At 51.3% G+C, this 18,046-nt stretch overlaps 1 protein-coding gene across 2 annotated transcripts; it reads left to right on the plus strand.

Moving 5' to 3' along the window:
* Window positions 1–4,452: 4,452 nt before the first annotated feature.
* LOC131186074 (carboxyl-terminal PDZ ligand of neuronal nitric oxide synthase protein-like) lies at window positions 4,453–17,205 on the plus strand. 2 transcript variants are annotated; one of them, XM_058159313.1, is made up of 11 exons: window positions 4,453–4,712; window positions 7,282–7,353; window positions 12,203–12,331; window positions 12,607–12,665; window positions 13,244–13,352; window positions 13,427–13,568; window positions 14,059–14,219; window positions 14,341–14,508; window positions 15,099–15,264; window positions 15,490–15,832; window positions 15,957–17,205. In XM_058159313.1, the coding sequence occupies exons 1-11, from the start codon at window positions 4,602–4,604 to the stop codon at window positions 16,342–16,344; spliced, it is 1,848 nt and encodes a 615-aa protein (XP_058015296.1). In that variant the 5' UTR covers window positions 4,453–4,601; the 3' UTR covers window positions 16,345–17,205. The 2 variants fall into 2 exon arrangements, with proteins under 2 accessions (XP_058015296.1, XP_058015297.1); XM_058159314.1 differs by having other exon boundaries at window positions 12,203–12,295.
* The last annotated feature ends 841 nt before the right edge of the window (window positions 17,206–18,046 follow it).

Raw genomic sequence — 18,046 nt, forward strand, 5'->3', positions numbered from 1 at the left:
TAGTCCTAGTCTTAGTTGTTCTTCAGCTGTCCCAGCTTTGTGGCGGCCATCTTTAGATGGAAGGACTCTCTAGTTCAGATGAAGTTTTTTCTCCTTTTCTTGGTCCTCCAGTCACCGACATCCTCTCTGCCGTCCGTTTCTCAGGCTTGGTCAGCGTTTGCGGATCAAAATGTCCCAGCTATCCTTCCAACGTAGAGCTTGTAACTCAGATTTTAAGAGTGCCGGTTCTCCGTAGGTGAGGCAGCTGAACATGTGGTACGTAAGGTAGACGGAAGACATCCAGGCCACCACCAAAGCACTGTGCATGCTCTTGGAAAGCTTGGATCTGTGGGAGAGAAAAAAGAGACACACATAAAAAAGGAGATTGCGGTTCTAGAAAGAATGCAGAGAAGAGCAACCAAGATGATTTGGGAGGCTAAAACAGAGGAAGAACGGTTGCTGGAATTTGGTAGGTTTAATTTAATGGAAAGAAGGACTAGGGGTGACATAACAGCAGTTTTCCAATATTTGAGGGCGCTGCCACGAAGAAGAAGGGGTCGACCTATTCTCCAAAGCACCTGAAGGCAGGACACGATCTTCAAAGATGGAAGATCTTCAGAGAGAGAGAGATCCAACCTAGAACTAAGGAAGAATTTCCTGACAGTGAGAACCAATTAGCCAGTGGAACGGCTTGCCACCAGAAGTTGTGGTTGCTCCATCACTGGAGGTTTTTAAAAAGAGACCGGACAGACACTTGTCTGAAATGGGATAGGGTCTCCTGCTCGAACAAGGGGTTGGACTAGAAGACCTCCAAGGTCCCATTCCAACTCTGCTATTCTGTAAAACGTGCTAGCTCAAAGATGAAATAAAATTCGCTCTGCCTCTTGTGTGAAACCCAACCTCTCTGCTTCTAAGACCTCCTACCTAATGGGCACACAGCTAGGACCACACCCACACAGGATGTTGCAGCACAGTACTCAGGATGTCACAGCACTAGAGCTCAGGATGTTGCAGCACAGCCCATTACCCAGGTCATTAAGACTAATGGGCACACAGCTAGGACCACACCCACACAGGATGCTATGAAACAGCTGACCAATCTGCAAACATCAACTCCATCAACCAATCAAGATGTAACAAGACTGCCAACCAACCCTCTTACAGCAACAAAGCCAGGACTCCCCACCTCCCCACCAGTATTTATAGTGAGATGGCAGCTCTGATCATGCTTTGCTCGCACAAGCACGAAGCCGAAAGCACCAGCCTGAAGATGACGAGTGGGACCTCGTCGAAATGTCACCTAGATACTTTCAACCTTACATGGGAAAAAACCCGAATACGCCAAGAGCTACATACACACACACACACACACACACACACACATATATATATCATTGCTCCGAAGCTGATAACACCAGCCTGAAGATGACGAATGAGACTTCGTCGAAATGTCGCCAAGACACTTCCAATTTTACATGGGAGAAAACCTGAATAACCAAAGACCTACATACAGTACAAACACCCGCGAAAACCTCAGAAAACAAATATATATCTATATATATATATCTATATATACACATACATCAATTGTGTTGTAAATGTTGTACCTTGATGAACGTATCTTTTCTTTTATGTACACTGAGAGCCTAGGCACCAAGACAAATTCCTTGTGTGTCCAATCACACTTGGCCAATAAAATTCTATTCTATTCTATTCTATACATACATACATACATATATATATATGTATATATGTATAAGATGGTGGTTAAGCGAGCTTTGCCCCATTTCATGCCACCGTCGTTAAGTGAATCAATGCAGTTGTTAAGCAAATCCAGCTTCCCCCACTGACTTGGCTTGTCGGAAAGGATGCCAAAGGGGATCGCGTGACCCCAGGACGCTGCGCCCGTTGTAGATATGAGTCACTTGCCAAGCGTTCTGAGTTTTGACCATGTGCCCATGGGGGATGTTGCAGTGGTCGTTAAGTGTGAAAAAAGATCAAGGGTCACTTTTTTCCCCCAGTGCAAGTTATACGTTCTAATGGTCACTCAACGAACGGTCGTAATTCAGGGACCGTGTGTGTGTGTCTCTTTGTGTTTTCTTTATTTTGCTTTGCTTCTGAGCTATTATTTTAAAAGCGGTTTTAAGGAATTATTATTAAAACCAAGGAAAGAAGACAGGCGAGGTTCTGTGTTCAGCTGTCCTACCTGCAGAGGAAGTCGCTGGTGTGCTGCAGAACGATGGGGATCAGGAGGATTTGGAAAGTGACGGCCGGCAGGTAACGGGAAAGGAAGAGGTTCTTCTCCATCAGGAAGAAAGGCAGGAAGTTCGCGGCCCATCCGCCCACGCAGATCCCTCCGGCTAGGAGCCACTGCTGCCAAGTCTCTGCAGAGAAACAGGACAGGAAAACAGGCAAGTCAGTTTCTCAGCCGGAGAAAATGCCAGGACGGGGCACAGAGGAGAACAAGAAATGGACCTAGTGTCTTTATACGTTAATTTTTTTTTCAAGATTTACTAGATTTGGGTGAACAAATGCTTGTTGAAAGCCGTTCTGGTCTTTTCATTTTATACAGTTCTGCAGAGGAATGACTGAGTCTGTCATTTGCACCTCTAGAACTGTCTGGTTTGATTCTGCAACCCAACAAGACAGACACAGACTTCAGAGGATCATTAGAACTGCAGAAAAAACAATGGCTACCAACCTGCCTTCCATTCAGGACCTGTATGCTGCACGAGTCAAAAAGAGGGCTGTGAAAATATTTACAGACCCCTCACATCCTGAACATAAACTGTTTCAACTCCTACCCTCAAAACGACACAAGGACAGTTTTTTCCCAAACACCATCACTCTGCTAAACAAATAATTTCCTCAACACTGTCAAACTATTCACTATGAATACTACTATTAATCTTCTCATCATTCCCATCACCCATCTCCTTCCACTTATGACTGTATGACTGTAACTTTGTTGCTGGTATCCTTAAGATTTATATTGACTATTTCCCTATGACTATCATTAAGCGTTGTACTTTATGATTCTTGATGAATGTATCTTTTCTTTTATGTACTCCAAGAGCGTATGCACCAAAGACAAATTCCTTGTGTCCAATCACACTTGGCCAATAAAGAATTCTATCCACCCATTCCTGCCACTGTCTTATACAAAGAAGCCACAAGGAGCTTGATTTGCACAATGCATTGAGCCAAACTGGCCCCATCCTGGCTTGGTGTAAGGGGGTGACCTGGGCAGCCCTCTCTGGCCTCCCGGGAGCAAACCCAGGGGTGCAGGAAAGAGAACACAACAGCATCTCTCGGCCTTGTGCATTTTGGCCCCATTTAGTCTAACGCCTGTAGAAAACATAAACAACATAGGATGTACTTTAAATTATAGGTTATTATAAATTATAACCCAGGAAATTATATTTCCTGGGTTGGGTTTTGCAGACTCAATTAAATTAAAGCAAAAATGCTTGGATGGAAAAAAAGAAAACAGTCCTGTCTGGTCACGACGATTTTCACTTCCAAGGGCTAAAATGAAAAGGAGATAAATGTTAGTTTCCACGCAAAAGTGGTCTGGATATTTCTTGGCTCCCCAGGAGTGACCTACAAGTAAGCGATCAACGATGGGCAACTTCTCGCAGAATTGTGAGGGAGTCTTCGTCGCAGGCCGCCTTTTCATCAGCGAGGCCTCTAGGAAGGAGTTGACAAATGAAGGGAGGAACAACAGATGAGAGGAACTCAACTTCTGCGCTTAAGCTCTATGACACAACCAAGCTCTATGACACAACCAAGCTCTATGACACAACCGATCACAAAGGGACAAACACTCTGGGGAGGAATGTGCAAACTCATGAGCTCAGTTTGTGTGTTATGACAAACAAGCCCATGGGTTTAAGGGGGAAGCCAAGTGAGGGGCTTCTGGGAACACAATCCGGGTCAACTCCAGGGCAAAAGCAATGAGAGGATGAACTCTGAGGCCCCCAATATGGGGAGGTTAAGGGGCTGGGGTTGCTTTTGACTTCCTACCCCAAACAGAAAAAGCTTCTCCTCTGAAACAGCTTGTAAATTTTGAGCTACTTCTAAAACATTTCACTGAAAAAAAATCATTGCAGGAGACAAAGGGGGGGGGAGGGACTTTGACTTGGGGGCCCTGAAGGGCGTCCCCAAGAAAGATCATGGGGGGGAGGCTGTGGTCCTGCTCAGCCCCCTCTGGTTCTCCTTGAGACCCCCAGCCGGTTCTCCGGGGTGGGACCACGACCCTGCTGGGCTGGTACCATGGACAGCGCTGCGCCCCGGTCTCAGTGCCGGCGGAAAGCCGGCCCGGCTGCCGGGGCGCCTCCGAAGCCGACCCACCGGCCCTTCCCGGAGACCGCCCGCCTCTTCCCCTTCCCGCCTCGCTCCGCCCCGACGTGGCGCATCACACGGGCGGCACCCGGGAGGAGCCACGGCTGCCTGGCTCGCCCCGTCTCCTGGCCGGCCGAGCGCCGCCCTCCTCGCACAACCCGCCGCTGCCTGGGCGCGCGGGGCGGCAGAGCGGCTGGCCGGGCAGGGCAGAGCCGGGGCGGCGATGCGTTGGTGCCGGGCAAGCCTTCGGGAGCCTCGTCCGCCGCCGCCGCCGCAAGATGCCCGGGAAGCTCCAGAACCGCTACAACCTGGTGGACGACGCGGGCGACGCGCGGCTGCCGCTGCACAACGAGGAAGCCTTCCAGCACGGCATCCACTTCCAGGCCAAGGTGAAGGGGGGGAGGGAAGGAGGGAGGGAGGGAGGGGGGGGAGGGCACCCCGCCTGGGCAGCCGAGGGGCCGTGGCACCCCCAGCCTTGCCTGCGGCCGGCCGGCTCCTTCCCAGACGCGCTTGGATCGCCCTGCCGGTACCCCCCCTCGGGCAGCTCTGTCCACCCGAGTCCCGGCAGCCGGGGCCAAGGGAAGAGAGCTCCGGCGCGAGACACCGCCTCTCAGGCCGCGGCTAGCCTGGCACTTAGCTGGATCCGCCTGCGGGCAGCTAGCCGGCCGGCTGCGTCTGGAAAAAGCCGGGTGAGGAGGGGGCCGCACAAGGCAAAAAGGGCAGAGTTGCTTGGTCACTGCTGCACTGGGGACGCCCGATGCGACGAAAAGGCAGCGGAAGTTTGAAATAGAGCTTCTCTCTGCAGCCACAGTCTCCCCTTCTGGGCATCAGGTGCGAAATGAAGACTTATCTAGCAGCTAGTTCCCTCCGAGTTTCCATGCCTAGGTGTGGCCAAAAGAAAAAAGAAAAAAACCCACCTCCATGCGCTGGTCAGATTGGAAAACGTACCACTTCCTCTCTCCCCTCCTTCTCTTGCCATTCGCGGGAGCGGATAATCAGTCAACCCAGACCGGGCAAAAACCTGGTTAATGAGCCCACCCCCAGATGAGTAGCCCACTGTGGTCTTGGTTCCCTGGGTGGAGCCAAGAGATTTTAGTGACCAGGAAGGGGGGCAGAAAAACCAAACAGGTCCACCACGCAGGCTTGATCTGGCTTTGCATAAACTGGTTTGTCCTGTTGGATGCTTTTTAAACCATTATTTTAATGTCCTTAGATTTCAGAGTTTAAATGAGTTGGACGGTTTCCCACAGAATTAATTAGCAGCCTAAATGGCAGGGGAAACCGCCCCCCCCCCCTCCTATCTTGCAAAATTTACCTCTTTCACTTATTTGCTGCAAGACGAGGTCAGCTCCCTGGCTTCGGGGGTCTCTTCGGCTGAAAAAAATGTGGAGGCTTCTCGTTGGCACAGATCTCTTCATCAGCCCCAATGGAAAGGGAGTGGATTCTCCTATGAGAAAAATCTACTGCAAATATTATAACACTGTAGAATCTATATTTTTATCCAAGGGGAGATTTAAAATATATATGGGAAAATTGCTCCCCTAACCAGCAACATTCAAACGCCAGTTTTGCAAAAAGCCAAAATACCAGTTTTTGCTGATTTCGGCCTTATACCCCACCACCAGTTGTTGCAGTAGGTCAGGATGGGCACAATTTGGTATTCACCAAGTTCTCCTCAGGGGCAGAATTTTCAGTGGCCAGTTAGCCAGGCACTGTGGCGTATTTCAGTCTATGCAATCTCGCAGGATCTTTCAATGGGAGTTGAATTTAACCCTGTTGCCAGCAGGTTAGTCTCTCTCTGCCTTGTCCTGATGAAATATTCCTGGGTTTGAAATTTGGGCCGACTTGAGCTGCTTTTCTGAAGATGATTTGATCAGGCTCTGCCTTGATCTCTGAAGGCACCCAGGAGTTTGCTAAATGAGGAAGTGTCTGGAGTGGCCATTTTGGAGGGCAGGGAGGGTGTGTGGGAGAGAGAGAGAGAAAGAGGGAGAGATGCTTTAAATGTCAGGCTTTTCAGCTCCTCACTTCCCAATTGGGCCAAATTCCTTTAGAAAACAAACAACCAGGCTGCCCTTAAATCCTGGGGACCCCACTGACCCTCCCTGCCTCCGTTCCCAACAAAAAGAAAAGCCAACAAGCCCCTCATTTCTCAGGGGGGCAAATGGCCAAGGAGGGTCTCCATCTACAAGAAGCATAAGAGATGGGAAGGGTGGGGGGAACGGGGCAGGACACCAGGTGGGGAGCCATGGATGGGCTTCCCATTTTAAAGCCTCAGGAGATAAAAATATACTGAGTTAGCACTCCAGAGATGAAGAAAAGAAAAAAGCAACAGCAGCAACAGCAGCAGATTTCCTGGCACTTAGGCCTTTTTGGTCTTTAATTAGAACCATTTGAAGGGAGAGGATTTAAAAATAGTGTATGAACGATTATTTACACTTGCAAGTGTCAATTATTGGTTGTTTACATTTGGAAGCATCCAACCCTTGTTAATTGTCTCAATCCTGGAACAAACTGCCCCTATTTCTTTTTTCTTTTTTTAGATTCTTAATTACCTCCTTAAATTTTGTTCTCATCCCGATTTGCAAGCCGGCAGGCCAGGGGTCTCTTTGCTTTAACACAGACAAAGCCTTTTGCAATAGCTCATTTCTCAGCTTGTCCTTGACGTGGTGCTCATCAAATATGCGGGACTACACTACCCTCCAATGGGCAGGCTGCTGGGGAAAAAATAACCGATGGGAGTCCGGCTCTTCTTTGGGACCTGTGAATTCCGCTCTTTTGAGCCACACGTGGCACTGAGTGGCAAGCAAAATTGGGGAGTGGGGCGAGGAGCCTGCACCAATGCCCAGAGGACTGGCAAATCCTGAGGGCAGTGAGGGGCTCCCCATGGGCACCGACGCCCCTTCCTGGGCTTTGGCCCTGGTGTAAATGGCATCCCTCTCTCTCTCTCTCTCCCTCTAGTACATTGGAAGCTTGGATGTGCCAAGACCCAACAGCCGTATGGAGATTGTGGCCGCCATGAGAAGAATCCGGGTGAGTCAGTGCAGCCCCCATCCCCATCTCTCCTCCCCTCCCCTCCCCAACCCCTGAGGCCCTCGGAAGTATTTTCTGTCGGAAAGGGAGGAAGACAGGATGTTCTTTCTCTTCTTCCCAAATTCCTCTCCACAAATGCCACCCCCGCCTTCCTCTCTGAGAAGCAGCCATGCCACCTTCTGCTTGGCCAGGCTCCCGCTGTCTATGCTCCCGAGCCCACGGCTGGCCTCTCTTCCAGAACGGAAGGAAGACGGAGGCCAGGAAAGGCAGCCAGGAACGGAGGGAAGGGCGGAAGGAGGTGGGCGGCCCTTTCAAAAGGCAACTCTGGCCTATTTTCCAAGGGGAGGGTCGCCTTCATTTCCTCCCCAGATCCTCGTGGGTGGTGGGAACCACGGCAGGTGGGCTGCGGGTGTGTCAGCAGCACCTGTTCTGAAAGGAAAACGTGGTCTGCCCACGGCTGTGCTGTGCCACTGTAACCACCAGACACACTTTTGCACTGTCTTGTGACCCAGGCCCAAGTAGGTAGGAGTAGACGCAATCAGTTCAAAAACAGACTTTATTAGAACAACTGAGAATTAAACTCAGTCTCAGTGTCGTCCAAACTAAATCAAAGCAAATTCTTCCCAACAAAATTCCTCAGTCTTATCACCAACCTTGGTCTAATTAGGCAAACTGCCAAAGGCTTTTCTTGGCAAAATTTCAGAAGACGCCAATAAGAAACAAATGCAGCAAGACAAAGGTATCAACGTTGTTTTCCGGCAAAGAGCCCAAATGCCATTGCTGGTCTTTTAAGCCTTATGGGAGGGGCCAATCATCTCTTGGCCCTACTCCCAAGTCGTCCTCTTTGCTTGAGCTGCTCTTGCCTTCTGGCAGCTCTTCTCATGCGTGCATTAGGAACAGGCTCCTCCTGCTCCTCTGCCTCACTACTGTCAGCCTCTGGAGGCTCTGGAATCCGCACCTCACTCCCCGATGGCCCTGGCCCCACCTCAGCCTCTGACGCAGAGCCCTTATCCGGGCCTTTCCCAGCCTCCAGGACTGGCCCACGCTCTTCCTGAGCCTCATCGCTGTCCAACTCCGTTGCCAGCTCCACAGGCTGCTGGTGGACCACAACACATTGTTGATGTGAGCAGGCAAACCAGCAGATACTTGCAGCAGAGGTGTGGCCCACATTGGAGGCGGAGGTGGGAAAAGAGTGGAGAGAGAGGCAGACCACTGAAAGCTTAAGGAGAAACTGCTTTGGTGTCCTCATAAACTGGCCACCTGCCCACTCTGACCCTCACCTCTGCTCAGAACTCTGTCTCCAAGGCCTGAAAGCCGAGTCCTCTCTGGACAGGAAAATAGCCACGAGAACTTCAAGCTCGCAAATCCAATTCACCAGTTGGAAAATCCAACTTATCAAGTTGGGAGAGGCTGAGTAGAAGGGCCAGAGCTGATGTCCTCTAAACACAACCCAGGGGGCCTGTTGGCTGCTGGCACCCTTCTTCTTCTTCTTGGTCACTGTCCAGCTTCTGAACACCTTGCCACTAGTTTTGCAGGATTTAACCTGGTGGATCCTCTTTGCGCTTTCCAGGCCAATTGAACTGGGCTCGCTGTGGTTGGCCTTTAAAACAAACACCCCGCAGCACAAAACCTGAAAAGTCCTTCATGTGGTGCCTACAGTGCTATGCCAGCTTCCTCGGAGAAATGGTTCCAAGGAAAATTCACCGGTGTTTCTCAATCTTGCCCACTTGAAGATGGGTGGACTTCAACTCCCAGAATTCCCCAGCCAACATGGATGGAGTCCAACTCCCAGCATGCTGGTTGTGGACTTCTGAGAGTTGATGTCCACCCACCTTCAAGTGGGCAAGGTTGAGAACCACGGTTTGTAGCCCATCCCTCCCTTGCATCATTTGTTAAGACACGAGTGGGAGGACCATGGAAGGAGGGGGAGGCCAAGTGTCTCCTTATCCTGTGATTCTGTTGGAGGCATCTGGCTGGCTTTTCTAGCAGACAGAAGGTGCCCTATGGATCTTGCAACCAACAGATTTATTATGGCTTGTGCTTCCTTCCTTGATTCATGCGTCACCTTTCGGCTGAGCTGAAGAACAGATTTTTCACTGCAGGGAGAGCAAAATCGAGCATTTTAATCCCTCTTTCACTGATACGTTCAGTGGGGAAGAACCTGTTTTGCCAGAAGAGGGGGGAAAAAAGAATGCAAACCAAAATCCGACTGAGATGCCGCCCACACAGGAGGAGCTGGTTCACAGAAACCAATGATTCAGCTTAGGGAAGTGGGGAAGCAGAACAGACCCAAAGGACGGAGGAAAATGCAACCCTACCCAGTACTGATCCCACAACACAATATCAAAACGATTCCTGCAGCCCAACCTCAAAGGGCAAATGCAGCTTCCTATGGAAGCTCCGAAGGCAAAACTTCTGGTCCCGCTGACCGGCCCAGATTGGATCCTATAGTCTCCACCGCCTTAAAAAAAAACCCCAGGATGTTACGTGGTTGCATGATTGGTGGCACCAACTCTTTGGATGTGCCACCGAACTCCACAATAAACCTGTGATTCCCCCCCACACACACACAGACACTTTCAAGCCAGTCTTTTGCAAAAAGACCTTTGGGAGAAGTTGTCAATGGGAACAGGGGGGTGGCTGGGTGGGGGAGGACTACATGCCCAGCCACGAGGCTAAACGTTTTCTCCTGGTGCAGATGCTGTACCACCCCCACAAAAGTGGGAAAGCTGGAAAGCCTGCAGAGCAGAGATCAAAGGCGGGGGCTTTGCGAGTGAAACCCTCCCTTGGAGAAATCAAGAAGGAGGAAAAGTCAGAAATTGTGAGAGAGAAAGAGAGAGAGAGAGAGAGAGAGAAGGGGAAGAATCAAGCAGAATGCAAATGTGGCTGATAAGAGCTGGTTATGTCACGCTACGCTGTCATTAAAGCCAAGCTAAGCCTGAATTTGAATGTTTTTAAACGGCAAGGCCTCCCTTCAGATTATTATTAGCTGCCTGGAGTTGTCGAGCTTTCTGAGCCGAAATTAAGCTTCCTTCTCCCTGCAAACCCCAAAGCCGCGTCTCCTGACTTGTCACCGATAGCAGCTCCATTCCGACTGGCCTGGAATATTAAGCAAAGGGGAAGCGATGCCCCCTTGGAGCGCCTGGGCACCTGTTCCAGCAGTTTCCCCCCCACTCTTTTCTGACGATGCCACCCGCCCTTTGAATGATGCCCTCCATCTGCCCCCTGTGGCACAGCCGTTCTCTGCATCTCCACCTTCTATGGTGCTGCCAATCTGCCAGTCTGGCGCCAGCCGAGGCAACGACCTTGTTTCTGGAAAACAGGATTCCCAGGAAACCTTTCCCTCTTCGAATGTCACTGCGGTTTTTGATTTATTGATGGTCTGGTTTTCTACATCCCTGACCCAACCAACAAACTGCCCTGAATACAAAGACCAAATCTTGCGGCTCCTAAAAATCAATAGGACGTCTTTGAAACCGGGTTGCGCAAATGTGGAGCCGGAGCAGACGTGTCTTGAGGCCCTGATGAGGCGGGGGAGGGGGGGGCTCCCTTAGAAGCCCCCTCATTTAGGAGCAAAGGAAAACCCGGAACCCGGAGAATTGAAGTGGGGTGTCTGGAACAATTATACCCATTTTCACTCCTCACTCCGCACCTGGAGATCTCCCACTCCGAGTCCTGCAATTCGAAGGGCCATTCCAAGCCGCCCACCAAGGACCCCTTGCTAGGATTAGCCGCAGGGTGGGATGGGGGGGGCCTTCTCTGCTGCGGGTCTGGTCTGCCCCCCAGCATTTGCAATTCCTGATCTGGGAGACAAGGATCTTTTCAGACTCAAAGGCCTCATCTGATGGATGACTCCTCTGCTCTGCCCAGAAGGGGACAAGCAAGGCGTGGGCACAAGGGCACCTGGAGAATAATGATAATAATAATGAGTTCAAAGGGACCTTGGAGGTCTTCTAGCCCAACCCCCTGCCTAGGCAGGAAACCCTACAACACTTCAGACAAATGGTTATCCAACATCTTAAAAATTTCCAGTGTTGGAGCATTCACAACTTCTGGAGACAAGTTGTTCCACTAATTGTTCTAACTGTCAGAAAATTCCTCCTTAGTTCCAAGGTTGCTCCTCTCCTTGATTAGTTTGCACCCATTGCTTCTTGTTCTACCCTCAGGTGCTTTGGAGAATAGCTTGACTCCCTCTTCTTTGTGGCAACCCCTGAGATATTGGAAGACTACTATCATGTCTCCCCTAGTCCTTCTTTTCATTAAACTAGACATACCCAGTTCCTGCAACCGTTCTTCATATGTTTTAGCCTCCAGTCCCCTAATCATCTTTGTTGCTCTTCTCTGCACTCTTTCTAGAGTCTCCACATCGTTTTTACATCGTGGCAACCAAAACTGGATGCAATATTCCAAGTGTGGCCTTACAAGGCCTTATAAAGTGGTATTAATACTTCACGTGATCTTGATTCTATCCCTCTGTTTATGCAGCCCAGAATTGTGTTGGCTTTTTTTGCAGCTGGCTCATATCTAAATGGTTGTCCACTAGGACTCCACGATCCCTCTCACGGTTACTCCTATTGAGAAGAAGAAAGCAACTTCATGGCATGGATGTTGGCTGGTTTGCCCAGCATGCTAAGCCAGGATTGATAATGGCAGAGATATAGCTTAACACTCGTGGCAAAAGAAAGTCGTAAAATGGAGTGGATGGGGATGGCGGGGAGGGGCTGGCATATATATATCTTCACAACTGCCTCGCTTAGCGAAATGGAAATTCTGGTCCTGCTTAACGCCTTAAGCCGAGGACTCCCTGTGCCCAGGCTGTTGATGGCAACTCTCCTCTCTCCCCCCGCAGTATGAGTTTAAGGCAAAGAACGTGAAGAAGAGGAAAGTCAGCATCGTGGTCTCGGTGGACGGGGTGAAGGTGCTGCTGAGGAAGAAGCCGAAGGTGGGAGCCCAGAGATCAGCGGAGCAGTGCCCCAGGGTGATCCAGGCTGCTTGGGTGGGAAGGGTGGATTTCAGGGAACTCTCTTATTCAAAGAGAGGTCTTGGACCTCTGCGGTTTATCAACTGATCCCGATCTCCTTTGGCAGAGGAGGAAGGAAGCCCAGAGGTTGCTCTTGCAGCTCCTCTGAGCTTCCATCATCCCAAGTCCTTGCCAAAGGGGTCTCTTGCTCCCCTCAACTCCTGGGGGATACGGGGTGCTGCATTCACAGCTGGCCCTGCTAACGCCATCTCTTCTCTCCATCTCCTTTCCAGAGAAAGGAATGGACATGGGATGAAGGCAAAGTCACGGTGATGCATGACCCTGTCTATCGGTAAGCCTCTTGCATCTTCTTGCCTCTCCATACCCATCACGATGCCCAGACATAAGCCCCCCCACTTTTTTTTAGTGCCACTGCAGCAGTCACTAAACAAACTGCCGTAAGTTGAGGACTATCTGTAACAACACAACACTTAACTTGGGACTGAACAGCCACGCCTCTCATCTGCCCTCTTCCATGGGGAAGGAAGGAAGGAATTCCTTACATCTAGAATTCAAGGACCGTTGAATCGTTGGGTGTTACATTCCCGATTCAAGGATGTCTGGAGTGTTCAGCCATCCAAGCCGGTGACCACATCCAGGAAGACCGGACATCAACCCCTCCAGAACCTCTGGAGGATAAGGGACCATAGTCTGCTAGTGTTTTTGAATGCTTGGAGCGGTTGAGTTGCTGAGTTGCTCTCAACCATGGCAGCTTGAAGATGGGTGGACTTCAACTGCCAGAATTCACCAACCACTGATGAGTTAAAGTCCTCGCATCTTGAAATTGCCAAGGTTGAGCAAGGAGGAGATAAGGTAAGATTTGCCTTAAGATGACTTTGTATCTCTCTCTCTGGTCCCACCTTCCCTCAGGATCTTCTACGTTTCCCACGACTCTCAAGATCTGAAGATCTTCAGCTACATTGCCAGGGATGGCACCAACAACTCCTTCCGCTGCAACGTTTTCAAGTCCAAGAAGAAGGCAAGCCAAGCTGGGCCAAGCTGGGCTACCTGGTGCCAAGCCTTGGCTCCTGCTAACCCAGCATCTTCCCACAGACCCAGGCCATGCGTGTGGTGCGGACAGTGGGCCAAGCTTTTGAGGTGTGCCACAAACTCAGCCTGCAGCACGCCCTCCAGAATGCGGACGGCCAAGCGGATGGGGCCAGCAACAATTCTGCCGATGACGCTCAGATAGAAGGTGAGACGTTGAGGGGACCTTTCCCAGATGGTAAATCTGGAGAAGGTAAAGGGGACTCATCTCGTCATCTTGGGCTTCCCAAAAGTGGGAGGATTTGAGGTGGGAAAATAGGCCTCTCCCACCTCCCACGAAGAGCAAATTCAAATGGCTGCAGGATGCCCTTTGATCCATCCAGAAATTAAATTGCCCGCAGCAGATAAGTTGAGACACACCTGAATTAGCTTCTGTTACCCAAGGTCAACCTTTTCTAGATGAAGGGTAGATAAGCAATCCAGCTTCTCTTGCAGGAAGCTCCAAAGTAGCCCAGTCCGAATCTACTCCAGGTTCCTCCTCCTCCACTTTCCAAGGCTGGGAAGGGGTTTTACTGGAGGACCAACTCATACCTTCGCTCAAAGACAGCCCCCTCCCCTTTCAAGGCGATCCCTAGTTCCCCAGCGCCAGAATGCCAGCTGGGTCTTACTTTTTCCTGCCTTGGTTGTGTCTCCCGAAGGTCTCCAACCGCTGGAACCAGCCTTGGCTGACCGAGACCTCGGCTTGGCCGGATCAGTAGGCGTGTGCCTCCCCGACTGTGGGGTCTGTGAGCTGCCTTTCTCCGTGCCTGACCTGGGAGAGCTGAAAAACAGGCTCAGCCCCAAGGCGAAGGACAGCCAGGTGGGTGACTCCTTGGGGAGAGCCCTGGAAATGAATCAGGAAAGCTGGATCCGTGGGGCTTCCTGGGAGTGCAGGAGGGCGAAAGGAGCAGCCCCTAGTTCCGGTCTCTTCTGGCTTCCAGGAAAAGGAGAACTGCGGTCTCCGGCCATCCTCAGCCCAGCCCCTGGGCAGCACGGGGAGCCCCTCTTCCTCTGCCTCGACCACCCCACTCGCCTCCCAGCACTGCCTGCAGCTTCTCCAACACCAGCTCTTCCAACAGCAACAGCAGACGCAGGTGGCAGTCGCACAGGTAAGCCTTCTCTGTCCTGGGTGCAAAAGTTCAGGGCCCCCCCGGTCCTCTTTTCCTCTGGAAAGGCTCTGCTCCTTAGTTACAACCACAATTCACTTGGGTCACCCCTGAAGGAGGCTTCCGGGCAGGCCACAAAGTTGGCTTGTGGAACTCCTGGCAATGAATGATTCTGTGGGAGCTGCGAGTCCAACCGGGAGGTGACAGAGCAGAGTCTGCAGGGACTTCTGAGGGCAGGGGTCTCCAACCTCGGCAACTTTAAGAATTCAACTTTTAGAATTCTCCAGCCAGCTTTGCTGGCTGGGGAATTCTGGATGTTGAAGTCCTCCAGGCTTAAAGTTGCCAAGGTTGGAGACCCCTGTTCTAGGGCTGAGCATCCTGACATGGACATTATAGCAGACAGCATATAAATCTTCCACCTGTCCAAACTGCAAAGTGAGCTCCAGCTGCCATCCAACTGGGCGCCCCACTACAACTCCCGGCCTGCGCCCCTGGTGCAACGTCCTTGATTAGAACCTGACACCTCTGGGCATTGTCCTCTGGGGCCTCAAGGAGATGCCTGGCATGCAAGACCCACGTCCTGTTCCCAACAGGTGCAGCTTCTGGAGGACCAGCTGTCCGCCGAGACCACGGCCCGCGTGGAGGCCCAGGCTCGTGTCCGTCAGCTGCTCCTGACCAACCGCGATCTCCTTCAACATGTCTCCCTGCTGGTGAGGCAACTGAAGGAGCTGGAGATCAAGGTGCAGCTGCGGCGTCCAGGTGAGCAAGGGATGGATGCAGGTGAGGTGGTTAGCTGTCCCTTGCCACCTGCTCCTTGGCAGCAAGAGAACTGAGGGGCTCAGGAGATGGAAGAGAGAAAGACGGGGGGGAGCGGAGGTGCAGAACAAACCTGGCTACCCCAGAGTAGCACCTTCTTTCAATACGGCACAAAACCTGCCGGTCTCCAACTGTCTCTGAGCCATGCCTCTCCCCTCTTGTCTCCAGTTGAGCGTTCCCTGCAGAACCTGAGCTCGGAGCACCCTCTGTCCCTCAACGTGAAGGACCACTACGGTCTGGAAATCAACTTGTCTTCCACCTCAACACCAGCCAGCTTAGTGGGCAGCCCCACGACGCATCTGGCTTCTTATGAATCCCACCAGAACGTGACCAAGTTGGAGATGGGTAGCGGACTGTCCAGCAGGCTGGAGAAAGAGGAACATCTGGCGGTTCTGGAAGGGCCTGACGGACTCCGCAGTGTGGAGGGATCTGAAGCGGATGAATGCAGTGCGCCCAATGGAAGCACGCAACCCACTTGCAGTGGTCCAGATGCCGTGATGCTGAGGGAAAGGTAGGTTGTGGTGGTTCTGCTCTGCACTGACCCAACCAAACCACGAATTGCTTCCTTCTCAGGTTGAGGTTCCACACCCTTGACCGGTCTTGACTCTGACCTGCTTCCCATCCTCATTTGACAGATTGCAGATGTTCATCCCCAAGCTGAATCCACCTCCACCAACCCTGCGAAGGAGGTCAAGTAAAACCATCTCTCCCTGCTCGGAGACAGAGAAGGTTGCGGTGACTTCCAGGGCCGCCCCTGAACCCTCCGTGCTCAGCAGTCCAGGCATCTTCTCTAGGTCTGAGTTTGAAGCCAGGACGCTGGGAGGAAGCCAGAACGCCAGTGCCCGTGCCAAAACCCAAGGCCAGGAGAGTCTTGGGTGGCCAACAGAAGCCCATCTGTGGGTGGAAGCAGCTGAGAACTGGGATGCCCCACGGCCCTTCTTGAGCATCGATGAAACCTGCCTGCACATCAGCCTGTCTGAGGATGAGCTTGACCGGAAGGGCAGCTGTGTTGCTCACGCATAGGAATGCTTGAGGGACAGACCGTGGTGGATCGCTCTGCAAGACAGAACTCCTAAAATGGATCCATTCAAGTAACCTGCAGAAGTTGGGCACTGAAACCGCTGTCTCCAATTGAAGGCAACTTGAAGGCTGCCACCTCAGAAGCAGCGTCTTCCTCCATTTGAAGGCTCCTAAGAAGGTTTCACCCAACGTCTTGGCGGGGTTGGCTGGTTTGCAGACTGTGATACCCTTGTAAGCAGTCCATCGGGAAACATCTTCAACTCCCATCTGGAGAGGACCTCAGCCCCAACGGCTGAGCAAATGGCCCTGCCAGAAATTGCTCCCAAGGCTTGAAGGACATCCAAGATATTTCAGGGGTAAAGAGGACAGGACAGGTAATTTGCACGTGGCCCAGATAATGCCAAAAAACCTCAGGAGGTCCGTTCCATCATTTGGTGAACATCTGAGAGAAAGCTAGTTCCAGCTGAGCAACGATTTCCAGGCGTCTCCATGGAATCAAGCAGATTGCTCTCCAACAAGTCTATAGGACAGAAGCTGACTCCACCAGTGCCAGGATTTTGGAGCTCAAGAAACGTGGTACCCCCCAGAAGTCTCTTTCCTCCCTGCCTCCTTTATCAGCTTAACTTCTGGGGTTCTACTGATGGAGATGTGGGGAGGGGGGCGAGAGAATCAGGAGAGAAGCTGGTGCTTACATAAAAAAAGATTTTATTGGATCCAAAGAAAGAGATTCTGCGCAGATTCAGGAATTTGGGCTGAGTTGCCAGAATGGGAGATGCTCACACCTGGGGTCAAGGCCATCTGGGACATGCAGAGGCTGTCATAGCTCCCACCACCAGCCCAAACCCCCATCAATACAAGGCGGGGGCAATAAACACCCACCAGCAAGGAGCTGTTTGACAATTTCACAACCTCAGAAAAGGACAGGACTTGCATTTCAGGTGTCTGGTTCATGTAGAGACCCAAAGGACGACAACTGCATGGCTGATGACCACGAAAAGAGGGGGAGAGTCCAGAATACGTCGCCAAAAAGACCAGGGGAGGGAAGAGCCCCCCAAGGATTAGAAATGAGGCCTTCATAGTAAATGCTGGACAGACATGCATGAAGGACTTGATCATTAGAGCTGTGCGAATAGTTGCCACACAGGAAGGAGTGAGAGAGAGAGAGAGAAAAGAAGAAAGGAAAGAAGACTAGGATTGCACCCTGTGTCAAGCTATCCCCAGTCGGGACGCAAGATGGCAGCTTCACAACGACAACTGGGGTTGCCCACCTCCAAATATAAAACCCTCCTCCCTCCCTCCTGTGCCTGTAGCAGAGACTGAACATTTTCTGATGCTGCCAATAATAGGGAGAAGAAACACAAACGCCACACCTGGATCTGCAACACACACACACACAGGCTTTCTGAAAGCTACCCCCAAGGCAAGCTCTAGGTTGAGGGGTGCGAATCCTGCCATTGCAAGCCTGGGAAGCTCCTGGCTGCATTCAGCCACCCAGCAGTGTCCTTCCTCCCCCCACTCCCAGGACAAAAAAAAAAGAGGCCTTAACTTCTAAATCCGAAGCTAGCTATCCATCTTCTCTCTGTGTTCCTCTTTCCCCCAACAGGAGAAAAAAAAAAGGCAGAAAAAACACACGGGGAATGCATTGGAAGCATTCTTCACAGCCACCTTAAAAAATAATAATAAAATCGAGAATTGGTTTGCAATA

This window comes from Ahaetulla prasina, chromosome 16, assembly GCF_028640845.1.
Source record: "Ahaetulla prasina isolate Xishuangbanna chromosome 16, ASM2864084v1, whole genome shotgun sequence".
NCBI classification, from domain to species: domain Eukaryota; kingdom Metazoa; phylum Chordata; class Lepidosauria; order Squamata; family Colubridae; genus Ahaetulla; species Ahaetulla prasina.